The following is an 18,468-nucleotide window of genomic DNA, read 5'->3' as shown; positions in this document are numbered from 1 at the left end:
GCTCCTCCAGCAGGGACCCAACAAGCAGCAGATCCAGGGAGACTCCCCTTCCTCCCCCGGGAGGAGCGGCGCGGGAGCACACTGCAGGGATCTGCTGGGTTTGGAAACTCCACACCGGGTCGGGAGCCAGAGATAGAAACGCTCGGTCACAGGCCGAGTGAGCACGGAGTGTGGCCACAGACGGGGAGACGGGAGTGACTGACTGTTTTTCTCTGGGGGCACACTGAGAAGTGGGGCCCCGAGTTCTCAGCTCCTCCAGGCGGAGATTGGAAGGCCGCCATTTTCACTCTCGTCCCCCAAAGCTGTACGGAAAGCTTGCAGGGAACAAAAGCTGCCGAGAGCAAACCCTAGCGATTACTTAGCCCGACCGGCAAGGGCGGGACAATTCCCCCTCTGGCAAAGACATTTGGGAACCACGGCAACAGGCCCCTCCCCCAGAAGATCAGCAAGAACCGCCTGCCAAGACCAAGTTTACCGATCAATGAGAACGGCCGAATTCCAGCGCTAGGGGAATATTGCACATAGAATTCATGGCTTTTTTTTCCCGATTCTTTAGTCTTTCAAAGTTAATTTTTTTTAATTTTCTTGTTTTTCTATTTTTTTTGAATTTTTCTTTTTCCCTTTTTCAATGAACATCTTTATCAATATCTTTTTTTTAAAGATTTTATGTATTTATTTGAGAGAGAGAGAATGAGAGATAGAGAGCATGAGAGGGAAGAGGGTCACAGGGAGAAGCAGACTCCCTGCTGAGCAGGGAGCCCGATGCGGGACTCGATCCCAGGACTCCAGGATCATGACCTGAGCCGAAGGCAGTTGCTTAACCAACTGAGCCACCCAGGCGCCCCTATCAATACCTTTTTTAAAAATCTTTTTTATTTTTCATTTTTAGAGTCATATTCTATCCCTTCATAGTAGTTAACCTTATTTCTGGTAAATATATTAAGTTGTTCCCTCTTTAAAATTTTGGGATACAGTTTCTTCTAACAGACCAAAATATACCCTAAATCTCTAGTGTATGGCTTTGTTCTAGTCTCTTGCCTAATCACATTCTCTCCCTTTTTTTTTTAATTTCTCTTCTTTCTTTTTTCAATCAACTTCTTATCAATTCCTTTTATAAAATCTTTCATAATTTTCATCTTTACAGTCACATTCCATCCCTTCATCATATTTACCCAAAATTTTGGGAGGCAGTTTCTTCTCACAGACCAAAATATGCCCAAAATCTAGTGTGTGGCACTGATTTATATTCACCAGCCTAATCATATTTGGTCATATTCTTTTTTTTTTTTTGGTATCTTTTTCTTTTTCTTTCTTTTTTCTTTCTTTTCCTTTCTTTTCACCCGGTTTCAGGTCTCTTCTGATTTGTTTAGTTTATTTTTTTCTGGGGTCGTTGTTACCCTATTAGCATTTTGTTCTCTCATTCATCTATTGTCGTCTGGACAAAATGACAAGACAAAAAAAATGACCTCAAAAAAAAGAACAAGAGACAGTACCAACTGCCAGGGACCTAATCAATACGGACATTAGTAAGATGTCAGAACTAGAGTTCAGAATGACAATTTTAAAGATACTAGCTGGGCTTGAGAAAAGCATGGAAGATATTAGAGAAACCCTCTCTGGAAAAATAAAAGAACTAAAATCTAACCAAGTCGAAATCAAAAAGGCTATTAATGAGGTGCAATAAAAAATGGAGGCTCTAACTGCTAGGATAAATGAGGCAGAAGAGAGAATTAGTGATATAGAAGACCAAATGATGGAAAATAAAGAAGCTGAGAAAAAGAGATAAACAACTACTGGATCACGAGGGCAGAATTCAAGAGATAAGTGATACCATAAGATGAAACAATATTAGAATAACTGGGATCCCAGAAGAAGAAAGAGAGAGAGGGGCAGAAGGTATACTGGAGCAAATTATAACAGAGAACTTCCCTAATGTGGGGAAGGAAACAGGCATCAAAATCCAGGAGGCACAGAGAACCCCCTCTCAAAATCAATAAAAATAGGTCAACACCCCGACATCTAACAGTAAAACTTATGAGTCTCAGAGACAAAGAGAAAATCCTGAAAGCAGCTTGGGAGAAGAGATCTGTAACCTACAATGGTAGAAACATTAGATTGGCAACAGACCTATCCACAGAGACCTGGCAGGCCAGAAAGGACTGGCATGATATATTAAGCCAAGAATACTATATCCAGCTAGGCTGTCATTGAAAATAGAAGGAGAGATAAAAAGCTTCCAGGACAAACAAAAACTAAAGGAATTTGCAAACACGAAACCAGCCCTACAAGAAATACTAAAAGGGGTCCTCTAAGCAAAGAGAGAGCCTAAAAGCAGCAGACTAGAAAGGAACACAGACAATATACAGTAACAGTCACCTTACAGACAATACAATGGTACTAAATTCATATCTTTCAATAGTTACTCTGAATGTAAATGGTCTAAATGCCCCAATCAAAAGACACAGACTATCAGACTGGATAAAAAAACAAGACCCATCGATACGCTATCTGCAAGAGACTCATTTTAGACCCAAAGACACCCCCAGATTGAAAGTGAGGGGGTGGAAAACCATTTACCATGCTAATGGACACCAAATGAAAGCTGGGGTGGCAATCTTTATATCAGACAAATTAGATTTTAAACCAAAGACTATAAATAAGAAATGAGGAAGGACACTATATCCTACTTAAAGGGTCTATCCAACAAGAAGATCTAACAATTGTAAATATCTATGCCCCTAACATGGGAGCAGCCAATTATATAAGCCAATTAATAACAAAATCAAAGAAACACATCAACAACAATACAATAATAGTGGGAGACTTTAACACCCTCCTCACTGGAATGGACAGATCATCTAAGCAAAAGGTCAACAAGGAAATAAAGACTTTAAATGACACACTGGACCAGATGGACTTCACAGATATATTCAGAACATTCCATCCCAAAGCAACGGAATACACATTCTTCTCTAGTGCCTATGGAACATTCTCCAGAATAGATCACATCCTAGGTCACAAATCAGGTCTCAACCGGTACCAAAAGATTGGGATCATTCCCTGCATATTTTCAGACCACAATGCTTTGAAACCAGAACTCAATTACAAGAGGAAAGTCAGAAAGAACTCATATACATGGTGGCTAAAGAGCATCCTACTAAAGAATGAATGGGTCAACCAGGAAATTAAAGAAGAATTTAAAAAATTCATGGAAACAAATGAAAATGAAAACACAACTGTTCAAAATCTTTGGGATGCAGCAAAGGTGGTCCTAAGAGGAAAATAAATAGCAATACAAGCCTTTCTCAAGAAAGGTCTCAAACACACAACCTAACCCTACACCTAAAGGAACTGGAGAAAGAACAGCAAATAAAGCCTAAACCCAGCAGGAGAACAGAAATAATAAAGATCAGAGGAAAAATCAATGAAATAGAAACCAAAAGAACAGTAGAACAGATCAACGAAACTAGGAGCTGGTTCTTTGAAAGAATTAACAAGATTGATAATCCCCTGGCCATTTATCAAAAAGAAAAGAGAAAGGACCCAAATAAATAAAATCGTGAATGAAAGAGGAGAGATCCCACAACCAACATCAAAGAAACACAAACAATTATAAGAACATATTATGAGCAACTATGCAGCAAATTAGATAATCCGGAAGAAATGGATGCATTCCTAGAGATGTATCAACTACCAAAACTGAACCAGGAAGAAAGAGAAAACCTGAATAGACCTAAAACCATTAAGGGAATGGAAGCAGTAATCAAAAATCTCCCAACAAACAAAAGCCCAGGGCCAGATGGCTTCCCAGGGGAATTCTACCAAACTTTTCAAGAAGAATTAAATACCTATTCTTCTGAAATGGTTCCAAAAAACAGATACAGAAGGAAAACTTCCAAACTCATTTTATGAGGCCATTACCTTGATCCCAAAACCAGAAAAAGACCCCATCAAAAAGGAGAATCACAGACCAATATCCTTGATGAACATGCATGCAAAAATTCTCACCAAAATACTAGCCAATAGGATCCAACAGTACGTTAAAAGGCTTATTCACCACGATCAAGTGGGATTTATCCCTGGGCTGCAAGGTTGGTTCAACATCCGCAAATCAATCAACGTGATACAATACATTAACAAAAGAAAGAACATGAACTATATGATCCTCTCAATATATGCGGAAAAAGGATTTGACAAAGTACAGCATCCTTTCTTGATCAAAACTCTGAAGAGTATAGGGAAAGACGGTACATACCTCAGTATCAGAAAAGTCATCTATGAAAAACCCACAGCGAATATCAATCTCAATGGGGAAAAACTAAGAGCTTTCCCCCTAAGGTCAGGAACATGGCAGGGATGTCCACTATCACCACTGCTATTCAACATAGTATTAGAAATCCTAGCCACAGCAATCAGACAACAAAAAGAAATCGAAGGCATCCTAATCGGCAAAGAAGAAGTCAAACTCTCACTCTTTGCAGATGATATAATACTTTATGTGGAAAACCCAAAAGACTCCACCCCAAAACTGCTAGAACTCATATAGGAATCCAGTAAAGTGGCAGGATATAAAAACAATGCACAGAATCAGTGGTATTCCTATACACCAACAACAACACAGAAGAAAGAAATTAAGGAGTCGATTCCATTTACAATTGCACCCAAAACCATAAGATACCTAGGAGTAAATCTAAGCAATGAGGCAAAGAATCTGTACTCAGAAAACTATAAAATACTCATGAAAGAAATTGAGGAAGACACAAAGAAATGGAAAAACATTCCATGCTCATGGATTGGAAGAATAAATATTGTGAAAATGTCTATGCTGCCTAGAGCAATCTACACATTTAATGCAATCCCTACTAAAATACCATCCACTTTTTTCAAAGAAATGGAACAAATAATCCTAAAATTTGTATGGACCAGGAAAGATCCCAAATAGCCACAGGAATGTTGAGAAAGAAAAGCAAAGCTGGTGGCATCACAATTCCGGACCTCAAGCTCTATTACAAAGCTGTCATCATCAAGACAGTATGGTACTGGCACAAAAACAGACACATAGATCAATGGAACAGAATCGAGAGCCCAGAAATGGACCCTCAACTCTATGATTAACTAGTCTCCGACAAAGCAGGAAAGAATGTCCAATGGAAAAAAGACAGTCTCTTCAACAAATGGTGTGGGAAAATTGGACAGCCACATGCGGAAGAATGAAACTGGATCATTTCCTTACACCACACACAAAAATAGACTCAAAATGGTTGAAAGACCTAAACGTGAGACAGGAGTCCATCAAAATCCTAGAGGAGAACACAGGCAGCAACCTCTTCGACCTCAGCCGCAGCAACTTCTTCCTAGAAACATTGCCAAAGGCAAGGGAAGCAAGGGCAAAAATGAACTATTGGGACTTCATCAAGATAAAAAGCTTTTGCACAGCAAAAGAAACAGTCCACAAAACCAAAAAACAACTGACAGAATGGGAGAAGATATTTGCAAATGACTTATCAGATAAAGGGCTAGTATCCAAAATCTATAAAGAACTTATCAAACTCAACACCCAAAGAACAAATAATCCGATCAAGAAATGGGCAGAAGACATGAACAGACATTTTTCCAAAGAAGACATCCAAATGGCCAACAGACACATGAAAAAGTGCTCAACATCACTTGGCATCAGGGAAATCCAAATCAAAACCTCAATGAGATACCACTTCCCACCAGTCAGAATGGCTAAAATTAACAAGTCAGGAAACGACAGATGTTGGCGGGGATGTGGAGAAAGGGGAACTCTCCTATACTGTTGGTAGGAATGCAAGCTGGTTCAGCCACTCTGGAAAACAGTATGGAGGTTCCTCAAAAAGTTGAAAACAGAGCTACCGTACGACCCAGCAATTGCACTACTGGGTATTTACCCCAAAGATACAAATGTAGGAATCCAAAGGGGTACGTGCACCCCAGTGTTTATAGCAGCAACGTCCACAATAGCCAAACTGTGGAAAAAGGCAAGATGTCTATCGACAGATGAATGGATAAAGAAGATGTGGTGTGTGTGTGTGTGTGTGTGTGTGTGTGTGTGTGTGTGTGTGTGTGTGTCATGGAATATTATGCAGCCATCAAAAGGAATGAGATCTTGCCATTTGCAACGACGTGGATGGAACTGGAGGGGATTATGCTGAGCGAAATAAGTCAATCAGAGAAAGACATGTATCATATGACCTCACTGATATGAGGAATTCTTAATCTCAGGAAACAAACTGAGGGTTGCTGGAGTGATGGGGGGTGGGAGGGATGGGGTGGCTGTGAATTGTGTAAGACTGTTGAATCAAAGACCTGTACCTCTGAAACAAATAATACATTATATGTTAAAAAAGAAAGAAGATAGTAGGAAGGGAAAAATGAAGAGGGGCAGAATTGGAGGGGAGACGAACCATGAGAGACTATGGACTCTTAGAAACAAACTGAGGGTTCTAGGGGGGCGAGGGTGGGGGGATGGGTTAGCCTGGTGATGGATATTAAAGAGGGCATGTTTTGAATGGAGCAGTGGGTGTTATACGCAAACAATGAATTATGGAACACTACATCAAAAACTAATGATGTAATGTATGGTATTAATATAATATCATAAAATAAAATTTAAAAAAGAAAAAAAATTAAGTTGCAAAACTAGGTATTTATTCAAAGGATGCAAACGTCGTGGTTCAAAGGGGCACATGTACCCCAATGTTTGTAGCAGCAAAGTCCACAAGTGCCAAAATATGGAAAGAGCCATCAACAGGTGAATGGGTAAGATGCGTGTGTGTGTGTGTGTGTGTGTGTGTGTGTGTGTGTGTGTGTGTGTGTGATGGAATATTACTCAGCCATCAAAAAGAATGAAATCTTGCCATTTGCAGCATCGTGGATGGAACTAGAGTATACTATGCTAAGCAAAATAAGTCAGTCAGAGAAAGACAAATACCATATGCTTTCACTCATGTGGAATTTAAGAAACAAAACAGATGAACATAAAGGAAGGGAAGGAAAACTAATAATACACTATATGCTAATTAAATTGAATTTAAATAAAAAATTAGTAAAATTGTGTTGCAAAACCATGTATACAATGTTTCCATTTATATCAAGCACTCATATGTATAGTCTCTACAACTAGATTTATGTATATGTATATGCAAATGCACTGAAAATGGGCAAAGAACAGACTAAACTAGTAACAGTGCTATGTCTCTAGAGGTGGTTGTCAAAGATACCTGTAAATTTTTTAAGAAAAATGTATTTGTGTGTAATTTTTATAATTAAAGGCTAATTTTAAGAATCAAGGGGAGAAATTGTGAGGGACTGTTCTCATGCAGGGTAGTGGAAAAGTGGAGTCAAGTTGTAGATGAGAGGATGACAAACCTGGTAGGATCCACTTCAAAGCTAACATGCTGCCAATCAGAGGATGTGATCACAATTCGTAATAACGGATCCAGGAGTTTTTGTAGGTAGGTAGCACCATATACCTAAAGAAATATAAAAGTAGGAACTTATTATGCCTTCTCCAAATGTCTTGCATTAAAGACATTCTGTTCTGTACGTTCTGCACATAATCAGTTTGCCATAGCGTGGCACAAAAAAAAGATAAATGGATACAAACCTTGAAACAGAAGGTCATTATTTTACTGGCTAAGCTGTTTCCTCGGAAAAGAGTCTGCATGGAGTCTGCCAATTCTACTTCCTTAGAAAACATGTTCCAGAGCAGTTGGTAGAGTAAATGCCGAGAATCAAACAGAGTCACTAGAACTCGAGCTAGTTCATCCTGAGAACAAAAGAAAATTGTGTTAGTGTGCGTAATTCCATTTTCTCTTCAGCAGGAAACTGAAAGGTAAATCCAAAGCTGTCAACCACCTGCTAAAGCCAATTCAATGGTGACTAACTAATTTTTCCCCTGGTATTTATCTGTGTACATTTGTCTATGATAGACGACTATTTCTTCATGCCTACAGCAGCTGTTAATTATTTTTTATTTTTTAAAGATTTATTTATTTGAGAGAGTGAGAATGAGAGAGAGAGAGAGAGTACATGAGAGGGAGGAGGGTTAGAGGGAGAAGTAGGCTCCTCGCCGGGCAGGGAGCCCGATGTGGGACTCAATCCCGGGACTCCAGGATCATGACCTGAGCCGAAGGCAGTTGCTTAACCAACTGAGCCACCCAGGCACCCCTGTTAATTCTTTTTTTAAAAGCAATTTGTTTATTTAAGCAATCTACACTCAGTGTGGGGCTCAAACTCACGACCCCGAGATCAAGAGTTGCACTCTTCTGACTAGGCCAGCCAGGCACCCCAGCAGCTGTTAATTCTAAGGATTAACTGATGAAAAGTAAAAGAGGCCTAGGCTTTACCAGGAGAAGAAAAGAATCCAGGATTCAGTTCAAATTATGATAAAATCAAAGAGAGCAGAAAGAGAACACGATGACAAAGTTTGATTTGTTTGATATGCCCAGATCATTGTCCTAGGAAATCAGTGAGCAGGAATAACACTTTGGTGACCACAACACCTCTATTCTCTGATCATCTGGTCAGGGAAATTCAGAGCACACTGAACATGGGCTCAGCAGAGAAACACAAAAATGGAAAGACTACAGGATTTGCAGGAAGTCAGGAAAAAGATTTGGGCTGTGCATTCAGAAACAAGAGATTAGCAAGATTTATGTACAAAGCCAGGGTTGGCAGCTGATTCCTACCTACTTCCTAACTGGTAACCCTCCTAATTCCCCATAGTATTTTTTGGTACACTCAAGAAAAATGATGTCATAGTAAATAATTGTTTAACCACACATGCTGCAAAGAGATTTACAGAGAATAGGGGTAGCCATAAAAAGAGGCCCCACCCTTTAAGCAGGGACAACAAAGTCCAGGATCATGGCCCAGAGCTCTTCTAATTCTTACCTGATCAATTCTGATATCCGAGTCAAGGAAAAAATTTCACAATTCTAAACACAGAATCTAGAAGCCAAAGAAGACCCAAATATTCTGCTCTATGCCCTACAGTTATGTTATATGTATTTGACTAGATATAAAAATTCCTCCATTTTAAAATCAAGTATAATTATGAGAGATAATTCAGTTACAAAATATGTTTCTAGAGTACTGTGCTAATTTTCCCCCCATTCTAATCCCTCCTCTGCAAAGTTCTGAAAACGTTAACAGAATTTAAAATTTACAAAAGAGAAGTACATTTTTTAAAAAAAGTTATCTTGTATTTTGTTCTCCTTTAGATATAGCTCTAACAGATCTGGCCTAATACAAAAGTCTTTCTCAAAAAAAAAGTCATATGAAACTCATTAGAAATGATTTACTGAAAGAAAACAGAATGAATTAAAGTTTCTTGGATTTAACTGATTCTTTTTTATTAAGAGAATTACTGATAATTTTTAGTGCTAACTAATTACAGGTAGGTCCTAAAAAGGTAATTTAGAACATCCATTTTTAAAACATATGAAGATTTCTGCAATGTTAGATTTCAAGAGAATTTCAGTAAATTCCTTGTTCTAACTCCCTAGAGCTCCAAGCGGGATTCCACCTTTGTTCATTAAACAATTATTTACTGTGTCCTTGTTATGTGCCAGGCTCTACTCCGAGTACTACAGCAGTGAACAAAGACAGACAAGGTCTCTGCTTTCGCAGGGCTCACATTATGGTAGAATGAAAAATAATTTCACATAGTCAATAAATCCTACAAAGAAAACTGAACAAGGTAATGTGATAGAATGACTATAATTGTGGTTCTTGCTGGATAGCCAAAAAGACCTCATTAAAATAGAGACCCCTGCACTGAAACTTGAGTAACAAGAAAGTTGGCCCTGTAAGAGATCAGGGAAGAAGCATTCTAGGCGGTGGTGGGGGTGGTGGTGGCAGCAGCAGCAAGGGTGCTCCCTAAGGTGGAGATAAGCCTACCATGTTTGATGGCCAGCATGGTTTAAGTTTGGTGAACAAGAAGGAAAGTGGCATGAGACAATGTCAGCAATGAAGCAGAACCCAGGTTGGGTAGAGCCTTGTAAAACCAGAGTAAAGAGTTTAAATTTTGCTTAAGGATGAGGAATAAGATCCTACAGCTTTTAAGCAGAAACAAATCTACAGGCAGTGACAGATTACCTTATTAGTTATAATTTACTAAACTGAAACCATTTTTGGTACAATATAAACTGAATAGCTTTTTAACATGGAAAAGGACAACACTTCTCAAATTTTTAGCACATACTGTTAAAAAATAGTATGGTTTCAAGACAATTTTTTATTGAGAGGCCAAATAGGCATATTATATCTTCAGTATTTAAAACAAACAACATAATTTCAAGTGCAAATATAGTACTTACATTTTTAAAAAAATCGTACGGTGCATTATAGAAAAAAGAGTTGTGACAAGGCTTCAATTCTAGCTCTAGCATTAATGACAACTAAATACAACATTTAACTCTAATCATTTCATTTAATACACGAAAGCACCAGACCACGTCATGTTTGTTTGTTTTTTTAAGATTTCATTTATTTATTTGACAGAGAGAGAGAGTAGGCATGCATGCACAAGTAGGCAGGGTGGCAGGCAGAGGGAGAAGCAGGCTCCGCATGGATTAGAGAGCCTGACCTGGGGCTTGATCCCAGGACCCCAGGATCTTGACCTGAGCTGAAGGCAAACGCTTAACTGACTGAGCTACCTAGGCGCCCCCACGTCAGGGGTTTTAATTTTCTTTTGATCAGGGTATGTTTATGTATATGTATTACACATATTAACTATCTTATCTATCTATCTATCTACCTACCTACCTATCTATGCATCATCTATTTTGGGAGGCACCTGGGTGGCTCAGTCGGTTAAGCGTCTGCCTTCAGCTCAGGTCATGATCCTAGGGTCCTGGGATAGAGCCCCGCTGAGCTCCCTGCTCAACAGGGAGTCTGCTTCTCCTGCTCCCTTTACCCCTCCCCCAACTTACGCACGCACACTCTTTCTCTAATAAATAAAATCTTAAATATATATATTTGATCAGTGTTTAAATGGAGTATTTCAGTGGACCAGGGAAGGAATCTGAGTTTCACTGTAAGTATGAGGAATAAGACCCTCATAGTTCAGGCAAGATCACTACTGAGGCTCTAGCTACTTTCCCACAGCTGAAAACCACTCGAATAATATCTGAAGTTTCTTTCAGCTTTAAGTTTTAGCAATACGTGAAATAAACATTCCTGGAATGAATAAATTCAGAAGCATCTGCTATGTGCCAGGTCCTGCTTCCACACTTCTTCGATGAACTCACCCACTGAGAACACGGGACCACGTTGGCCAGCGCCATGGCTATCGGGAGCTCCCCCTGGTCTCCCATCATCGTGACCAATTCTACCAGCCTCTCAAACCGGTCGGCCAGCACCGTTTCTGCAAGTGTGTCAAATTCTGTGCCTTGCTGGAGGATTTTTGTCAGAACTTCCATAAATGTAGCTCTTGTCTGAAGATCTTTGTGATAACCTAAACCTGATAAGGACAGAGAGATGCAAATTTACTAACACGGCCTGTTGAAGTAATTGTGCTTGTCTTACATGCCAATTCCCTAGGTTTTCAATTTCTAGAGGAAGCCTTCATTTTCTCTTACCTATGGAGTGCATGAGGCCACTGTCCACATTAGCATTCAGTAAGTTGGACATTGCGAGGACCGTACAGTGTCTCAGTGACGCCAGCCTCCGAGACATGCCACGTTTCCTGCCACCTGTTTGTGCATTTTCATCTTCAACTTCACTACAGTCATTCAAAAGGTTCATGAACAATGTGAAATACCTGAGAAATAAAAAGATTGACTCTTACACAGTGAAGGCCACACCAACCAGAAGACTAATAAGATATTCTGGAATCATGATATGTGCATCACATGAGTGGTCTCGGGTATCTGTTTCTCTCTAGTCCTGAGGTAATCAGCCAGTGTGGCTCATTATGAAGTGTGCTGTGCTGAATATGATTTTATCCTGACAAAGCCAGGACATATTCATAACACAGGCACGAAACAGATGCAATCTTTCCTGGTCAATGCATCACTTTTAGTGTTTACCATATAAAACGAATGGTCCAAATAGTTTAGAGAATGCTATTTTAAATGACTTAATGAGGTGATCTGGGTTTTACTGCCAATAATTCACTGCTTGGACTGGATTACTTTCTTTAAAAATACAAAACACATAGTTGTTTTCTTAACCCAGTCCTGTCAGAGGGAATACTGCTTCATGCGTGGGTTATTTACAGGCAGCTGCCGATAATGAGGTCCATTTTCTAAATATAATCATTTGCCACTTTGGTTAGATTTTGTTTTGTTGTGTGTGGGCTTTGTTTTTTGCTTTGCCTTTTTGGGGACTGAAATTTACTTAAGAAATAACTGTGATTTGGCTTCCATCAATTCCACACCATCTCCTTCCTCCGGCTGCAGCGGAAGACCAGCCAGGAGTGAAACTACTGCTTCCATGCTCGCCTGGTCCAAGTCTCTGAAGAAAGAAAATTTAAGGACCATATAAATCTTTCAGGTTCTTCCACTCCACCTTCCCCTCAAATAAACACCTTCCTAAGAGAACTTTAGGGATTTAGGAATAATCTATTTCATTTAACTATTTATTAGGACAACCTAAATAATTTGAGTTAACACGCGCACCCAGAATGCAAAAACATTTCAAGTGAGGGAGAAGGTGATAACTTTCATAAAACCAAGCCTCACAAAAGAAATATATGTGAATGATTATGTAGTTTGGTGTCTAATTATTTTCTGATATGCGGCCGTAAGTATTTACTATTAGAGCAAATGCAGGGAATTACTTTTTAGAGAGACTCAAGCCAATTAAGTTCCTTAAATAATACCTTCATCGAATTATAAAATAAATACAATCTAAGGCTTTGTACATTTTATTTTCCAACAACTATAGACTATCCTTCCTAAATAGACAACACTAACTTTCCAAATAAAACTTCCTCACATTTGATTTTACTGAAAGTCTTTCAGTTAAAAATAGAAAATAAAGGTTAATATATATATATAATTCAAATGCAAAAGCCTGATATCCAAAAAAGACGTAATAGCTATGAAGCAGTATCAACACCCCAAGTAAACCTGCTGATACTTAATTAAAAGTCATTCTTTTGTGTTTTTGTTCTGTTTTGTTTTTTACCTTGTAAGACATTTTACATCATCATCTGCTGCTTGGTTTGATGTTCCCATCACCCAGTCTGTCAGGTATTCTACCATCTTATTCCTACAGAATGGCAGGGAAAAGGAAAATAGCAATTTTTTTTTTTAAGTCACACATACACCTTTAGTCACTATTTTTTTAATAGTGCAAATAGTTTGCCAAATCACTCAGGGGCTATGACAGTTTCCTAAAAGAGATACCCTCTTTTATGGGTTTACTCCAACCCTCACAGTCAGAAGGGCACTCACAGGCAACTTGGATACTGATCCTCCACTGATACTGATTCCCTTAGCCAGGGTATCAATTTGGAAACAGAATCAAATTCTTAACTCAAGTATAATTTAGAAAAAGGGAGCACTGCCATGGGCACAAAGCTTTGGGAAATTTGAAAATACAGGAAGAGAAAAATAAAAACGTAAAATGCTGCTTTTCCATCCCCCTTCCTCCTTTCCCATGATAATCAAGTACCTACTATTTTTCTGTACTTCATGTAACATAAGATTTATAAGACCCCACTTTACTCTTTTGACAACTCACCTAAACTTCATCTCTTGACAAAATGAGAGGTCATCTCTCCTTGCCATCATTACCTCGACTAACTGACACAGTTTCGTTTTTATTTGAATTGCATGGACCATATTCCCAAGCACACGAACATATCTATTTAGACACAAACATTCAGGGGGAAAAAATATCAGACATAAACAAAAGAGAAGTTTTCTAAATGCTTTAATCTCTAAGTGAAATGATTAAATGTAACTACAAAAACTGCAGTGTTTTTATTTTATTTACAGGCGTACATACATAACTTCTGGTTACCTTATTGTCACATCCCAATTTGGGTGCAATAAAGAATGGTAAATTATTTCCCTAATAACTACCGATACTGACGTGTTTCTGTTACATTTCAGTAGAATCCTTACCTGACTAGATTTAACATCATTGTTTCAATGCTAGCTTGCCCCAGATGTTCCGAGCTGCCTTCAGTATGATTATCTAGTAAGTTCTTCATTATAGCTATGGTTTGCTCCACAAATTGAGTATTGGTGTCAGTCAATAAAACCTATATAAAGAACAAAATACATTTTGGCATCAAGGCATAGCAGACAGACCACAGAGAGATGAAACTGCCTGACCTAAATGTCATACACGTGCAGAAATGCACCCACAGGCATATATCCAGGTGCACAGACACAGAGAGACACTCATACCCATACCCAAAACATTCGTAACCCCTGGCACATCCACACTAGAGTTGCCAAAACCCAAAACTGATCCCTACATTAGATGATTCTTTTTTCTGCAACTTTTTGCCTATTTTTAAAAAACTGTGAGTGATGTTCATGCCAATATTTAATTAAATAATCAGAAAGAAAAAGGCTTCATTATCAAACAAGTCACTCTATTCATAGGAAAGGGTGAAAAATAAAGCAGAGAACACTTTACCTGTCCTTGGGAGTCAAAAAACTTGCTGATGGTATTCTTTAATTTGTTAAACAGCATTGGATAAAGAGCAGGACTCAATTCAAGACCCACCAGATCCTTAACATTGGTCCGTATTTGAAGTCCCACTTTCTCATGGTTACACACCATTAAGGATAACAGCCGATCCATAAATTTGCTGACAGGTGTATCTGCATTTCCCTCTGAAGACATCACTGAAATCATGGAACCCTTGCGTTCACTGACTGGGCCCATGGGTGGGCTATAGGTTGCCAGGCCAGAATTGCTTCTCTGCTGTAGGCACACTCCCCCAAGGGCACAAAGGAAGCCAGTCATGTTGATCCATTCCTGTAGGGAGTCCGTGTCAGACAAATCTATGGATCCTCCTCCACTCACATGAGACATTCGCCTCTTAACAATGGTCTTGTGAAGGCTTTCAGCAGCCTAAACACAGAATTTTTATGGAAAGCATGAATTCAACCTCAAATGGTTGAGAGACTTGACAAAATTATTTTTTATCCAACATTTCTTCCATGACAAAAGAACATGTTTTACATTTAAAAAATCCAAGTCTTCACTCTATTTCTAGTCACATCAAGGTATCTTACTGCCCGAGGCCAGAATGGAGGTAGCGATGGACACACACACAGTATCAGATATAGAAGGAAGACTATGGACTGCAGCTCAGAAATACATACACTCCAATTATTTGCTTTTATCAATTCCTGGATGGAGAGACAAGGTCTATGCTGCTTCAAGGAATATAAGCATTTGGAAATTTTCAACCAAGTAGTGTGTGCACTTATTAGTGATGGCTCAAGTTCAAGTGCTCTGGGACCAGCTTTGCAAACACTGTACTACTATTAACATGGATTCTGCGTGGCAAGATGAGGGTCATCAAGCAAAAGAACCACTGAACAGAAAAAGCCTCATACTGAAGGAAGTGCAGAAAGACAAGAAACAATAGAAAAAAATCAAACTCTGTAAGAATCTGAGAAGGAATCTTCAAAGAATTCTGATCCTGTTAGTTTATGGAGCACAGATGAGAAAGAAAAAATCTTACTGTGTGTGGCAAAGATTTTTCAAATTCAATTCTCCTTACACACTGCTTACAAGCTAATACTCATCCTATTCCTGAAGACATACCAACCCAAGAAAGCAACACATTAGGGGCATTCTGTGACATGAATGATGTAGAAGTACCACTACACTTGCTTCCTTATGTATGTTTGTTTCATGGGGAAAAAATAGCCTTTCTCCCATGAAGGACTGCTTTGAATACAGAACTCCTGAAACTACCATTTCTTATGTCACATGCATTTATTGCAGTTGTAGCTAGTATTAGAATATGGCTACTCTCCCTCCTGTCATGCAGCACATTATCCTTTTCAGGACTTAGGCTATACATATTTAGGCAAGTTCTCTGAACAAGAGTAAAGACAGAATGCAGTTTGCAACATGGTGATTTAATGCGGAGCACAGTTAAAGAACCACTGGATACAACGCTCCACTTGACAAAGAAAGCCTAGATCTTGCATTTTAGTATTTTCTGTCACCTACTTTGTGAGGTTGACTGGACTAAGTCAGATAATGGATCAGCTTCATACCTTCAATGATTTGTGCAATAAGGAATCATTGGTCTCAGACACAGAAATGTCCACTGCAAAAGAACTTGCAGCTGGCTTATAAGCAACAATGTGGTAGGGCATATATTTGGACCAAATTTACATACTGAGATTATTAAACAGTGCCAAATGATTCTGAGGGGTTTTTTTTAGCAGCGGAAGGGCAAATAGTCAGCATATTGACTGCATGTGGGCTGCAGCAGTGCTGAAACACTGTACTCTGTGTATCCATGACTTATTTCCTTTATTTATTAAGAATTTGGATCAGTACCACTTAGACAACTCTTTAATCCAGTCTCAACTCTTGAGCCAAGTGTTCATGCTGAACAAACACTGTACTTGGCATCAATGTTAATCAAAGCATTATATAAAAAAAAAGCATTATGGAATAATGCAATAGCGGCTAAGGCTCAGCTATCTAAACAAAGTTCTTCTGTATCTTTATTAAATACTAAATTAGGGGTGCCTGGGTAGCTCAGTCGTTAAGTGTCTGCCTTCGGCTCAGGTTATGATCCCAGGGTCCTGGGATCGAGCCCACATCGGGCTCCCTGCTCAGTGGGAAGCCTGCTTCTCCCTCACCCACTCCCCCTGCTTGTGTTTCATCTCTTGCTGTGTCTCTCTCTGTCAAATAAATAAATAAAATCTTTAAAAAAATACTAAATAAAATAAATAATAAAATTAAATATTAAATTATTAAATAATACTAAATTAAATAAATAAAAATACTAAATTAAATAGGAAGAGCTCAAAGGAGCAGCTCCATCACCTTAGTCACCTGCAGCTGGTCCTTAAAGTATTGATAATAGTAATACCCATCAAAGTGGAGGCAGTGACAATGAAATGGATGAACAACTTATTAATGGACCCAAACATGTGCAACAGTGACTTTCAGATACAGAGGAATCCATGCAGGGAAGTTTGATGAAACTGCCAACAGTGGTAAAGATGAAAGCAGTGCTCCTGGTAGCTGTAGTGGGCACAGTGATGGATCTAGCAATGAGGTCAATTCTAGCCATGCAAGCCAGTCAGCTGGGAGCCCTAGCAGTGAGGTACAGTCAGAAGACACATTGCAAATATTAAAGCCCTTAAAGAAGATGAAGATGAAAATCATGGTCATAATCCTCCTAAAAGCAGTTGTGGAATAGATCTTCAGAACAGCAAGTCAGAAAATCAAGCAGGCATTTGCTTAGGGGATTCCCAAGGCCCGTCAGAAAAAAAATGGGACAAGCAACAGAACAGGAAAGGACCTACTTTTTAACACTGAATCAATGCCATCAGTAGGTAATCAAATACAAATGCTAGATGCCTGTTCATACTCTCCAGACTCAGAGCATGATATTTCAGGGGAAATAAACACTGCTCATATAGTACAAGCATCTCAAGAATCTTGTATTACACACATTGGCAACTTTCCTGGGGAGACTACTGGGAATGAATCATTTAACTGCCTACACTGTATTGGTCCCTAGCATCACCAGCACTACCACCATGATGGGCATATTGTTGATGATATGCTAGGTGCAGCTGATGTCAGTTGCAGTAGCTCCCAGATCAGTGCAAAATCAGGAAAAAACATGGCTGATTTTGATGAAGAATCCAGGTGTGAAGAGCAGCCAATTCAGATTAATTCACATGCAGAACTAACATCTTTTCAAAAAAAAAAAGAACATCTTTTCTCCAACATCTTCCCAATTTAGCATCCCATTTATGTCTTAGTCAAAGACCTGCAGTCCATAAACATCAATTCAACAGTAATGCTCTAACAGACATTAATTTGGGTAACGTTTGCAAGAAAGAAAACACTTTATTGTGAGATACAGTTCAAGATATGACTCAATCTTTCTGAAGGATTAAAAAATGAAACAGAAACTTCTCTGTTCCTTAGTATGTTGGTTTACAGACAGATTCAAATGAGATTCACTGAAGGCTGCCTTGAAAATTTAAGCAACAACAGGTAGAGAGGAATTTTTTACATGGTTATCAAAATTCATTTCGTATATTCTTATTGACTAGGTGTGGTGAATTCACAGCATTTAATGTATTATGATCAACATGTGTTTTCGTAATTGTAGATTTCACAATGGGTTTAAAGACTTTTCTGTCACAGGGTTTATATTTTATCACTCAGCCTCGATTTATTCAGCACTTTTTGGCACTCTAGATTAGGTCCCCTCCAACAGAAGCAATAATACTTATTCTCTTCTTGCCTCTGGGAACA

The 18,468-nt window shown here is 38.9% G+C and overlaps 1 protein-coding gene across 8 annotated transcripts in view; it reads right to left on the bottom strand.

The window, feature by feature from the left end:
* The window catches only part of NF1 (neurofibromin 1), a 276,874-nt gene that overhangs the window by 130,021 nt on the left and 128,385 nt on the right, over positions 1-18,468 (bottom strand). For all 8 annotated transcript variants that reach the window (XR_012374424.1, XM_073879379.1, XM_073879374.1 and 5 more), the window contains 9 exons: positions 14,629-15,069; positions 14,106-14,245; positions 13,720-13,842; positions 13,162-13,245; positions 12,370-12,486; positions 11,610-11,791; positions 11,280-11,491; positions 7,631-7,792; positions 7,393-7,496 (listed from right to left, as the gene is read on the bottom strand). Coding sequence is in view for 7 of the 8 variants with exons in the window: in XM_073879379.1 (XP_073735480.1) it covers positions 7,393-7,496; positions 7,631-7,792; positions 11,280-11,491; positions 11,610-11,791; positions 12,370-12,486; positions 13,162-13,245; positions 13,720-13,842; positions 14,106-14,245; positions 14,629-15,069 (1,565 nt within the window). In the remaining variant the exon portion in view is untranslated. The remainder of the gene's footprint in view (positions 1-7,392; positions 7,497-7,630; positions 7,793-11,279; positions 11,492-11,609; positions 11,792-12,369; positions 12,487-13,161; positions 13,246-13,719; positions 13,843-14,105; positions 14,246-14,628; positions 15,070-18,468) is intronic.

Source organism: Callorhinus ursinus, unplaced genomic scaffold (genome assembly GCF_003265705.2).
Source record: "Callorhinus ursinus isolate GAN/ISIS: 27379988/994484 unplaced genomic scaffold, GSC_fseal_2.0 scaffold34, whole genome shotgun sequence".
Taxonomy (NCBI): Eukaryota; Metazoa; Chordata; class Mammalia; order Carnivora; family Otariidae; genus Callorhinus; species Callorhinus ursinus.
This window is presented reverse-complemented; position numbering and strand designations above follow the sequence as displayed.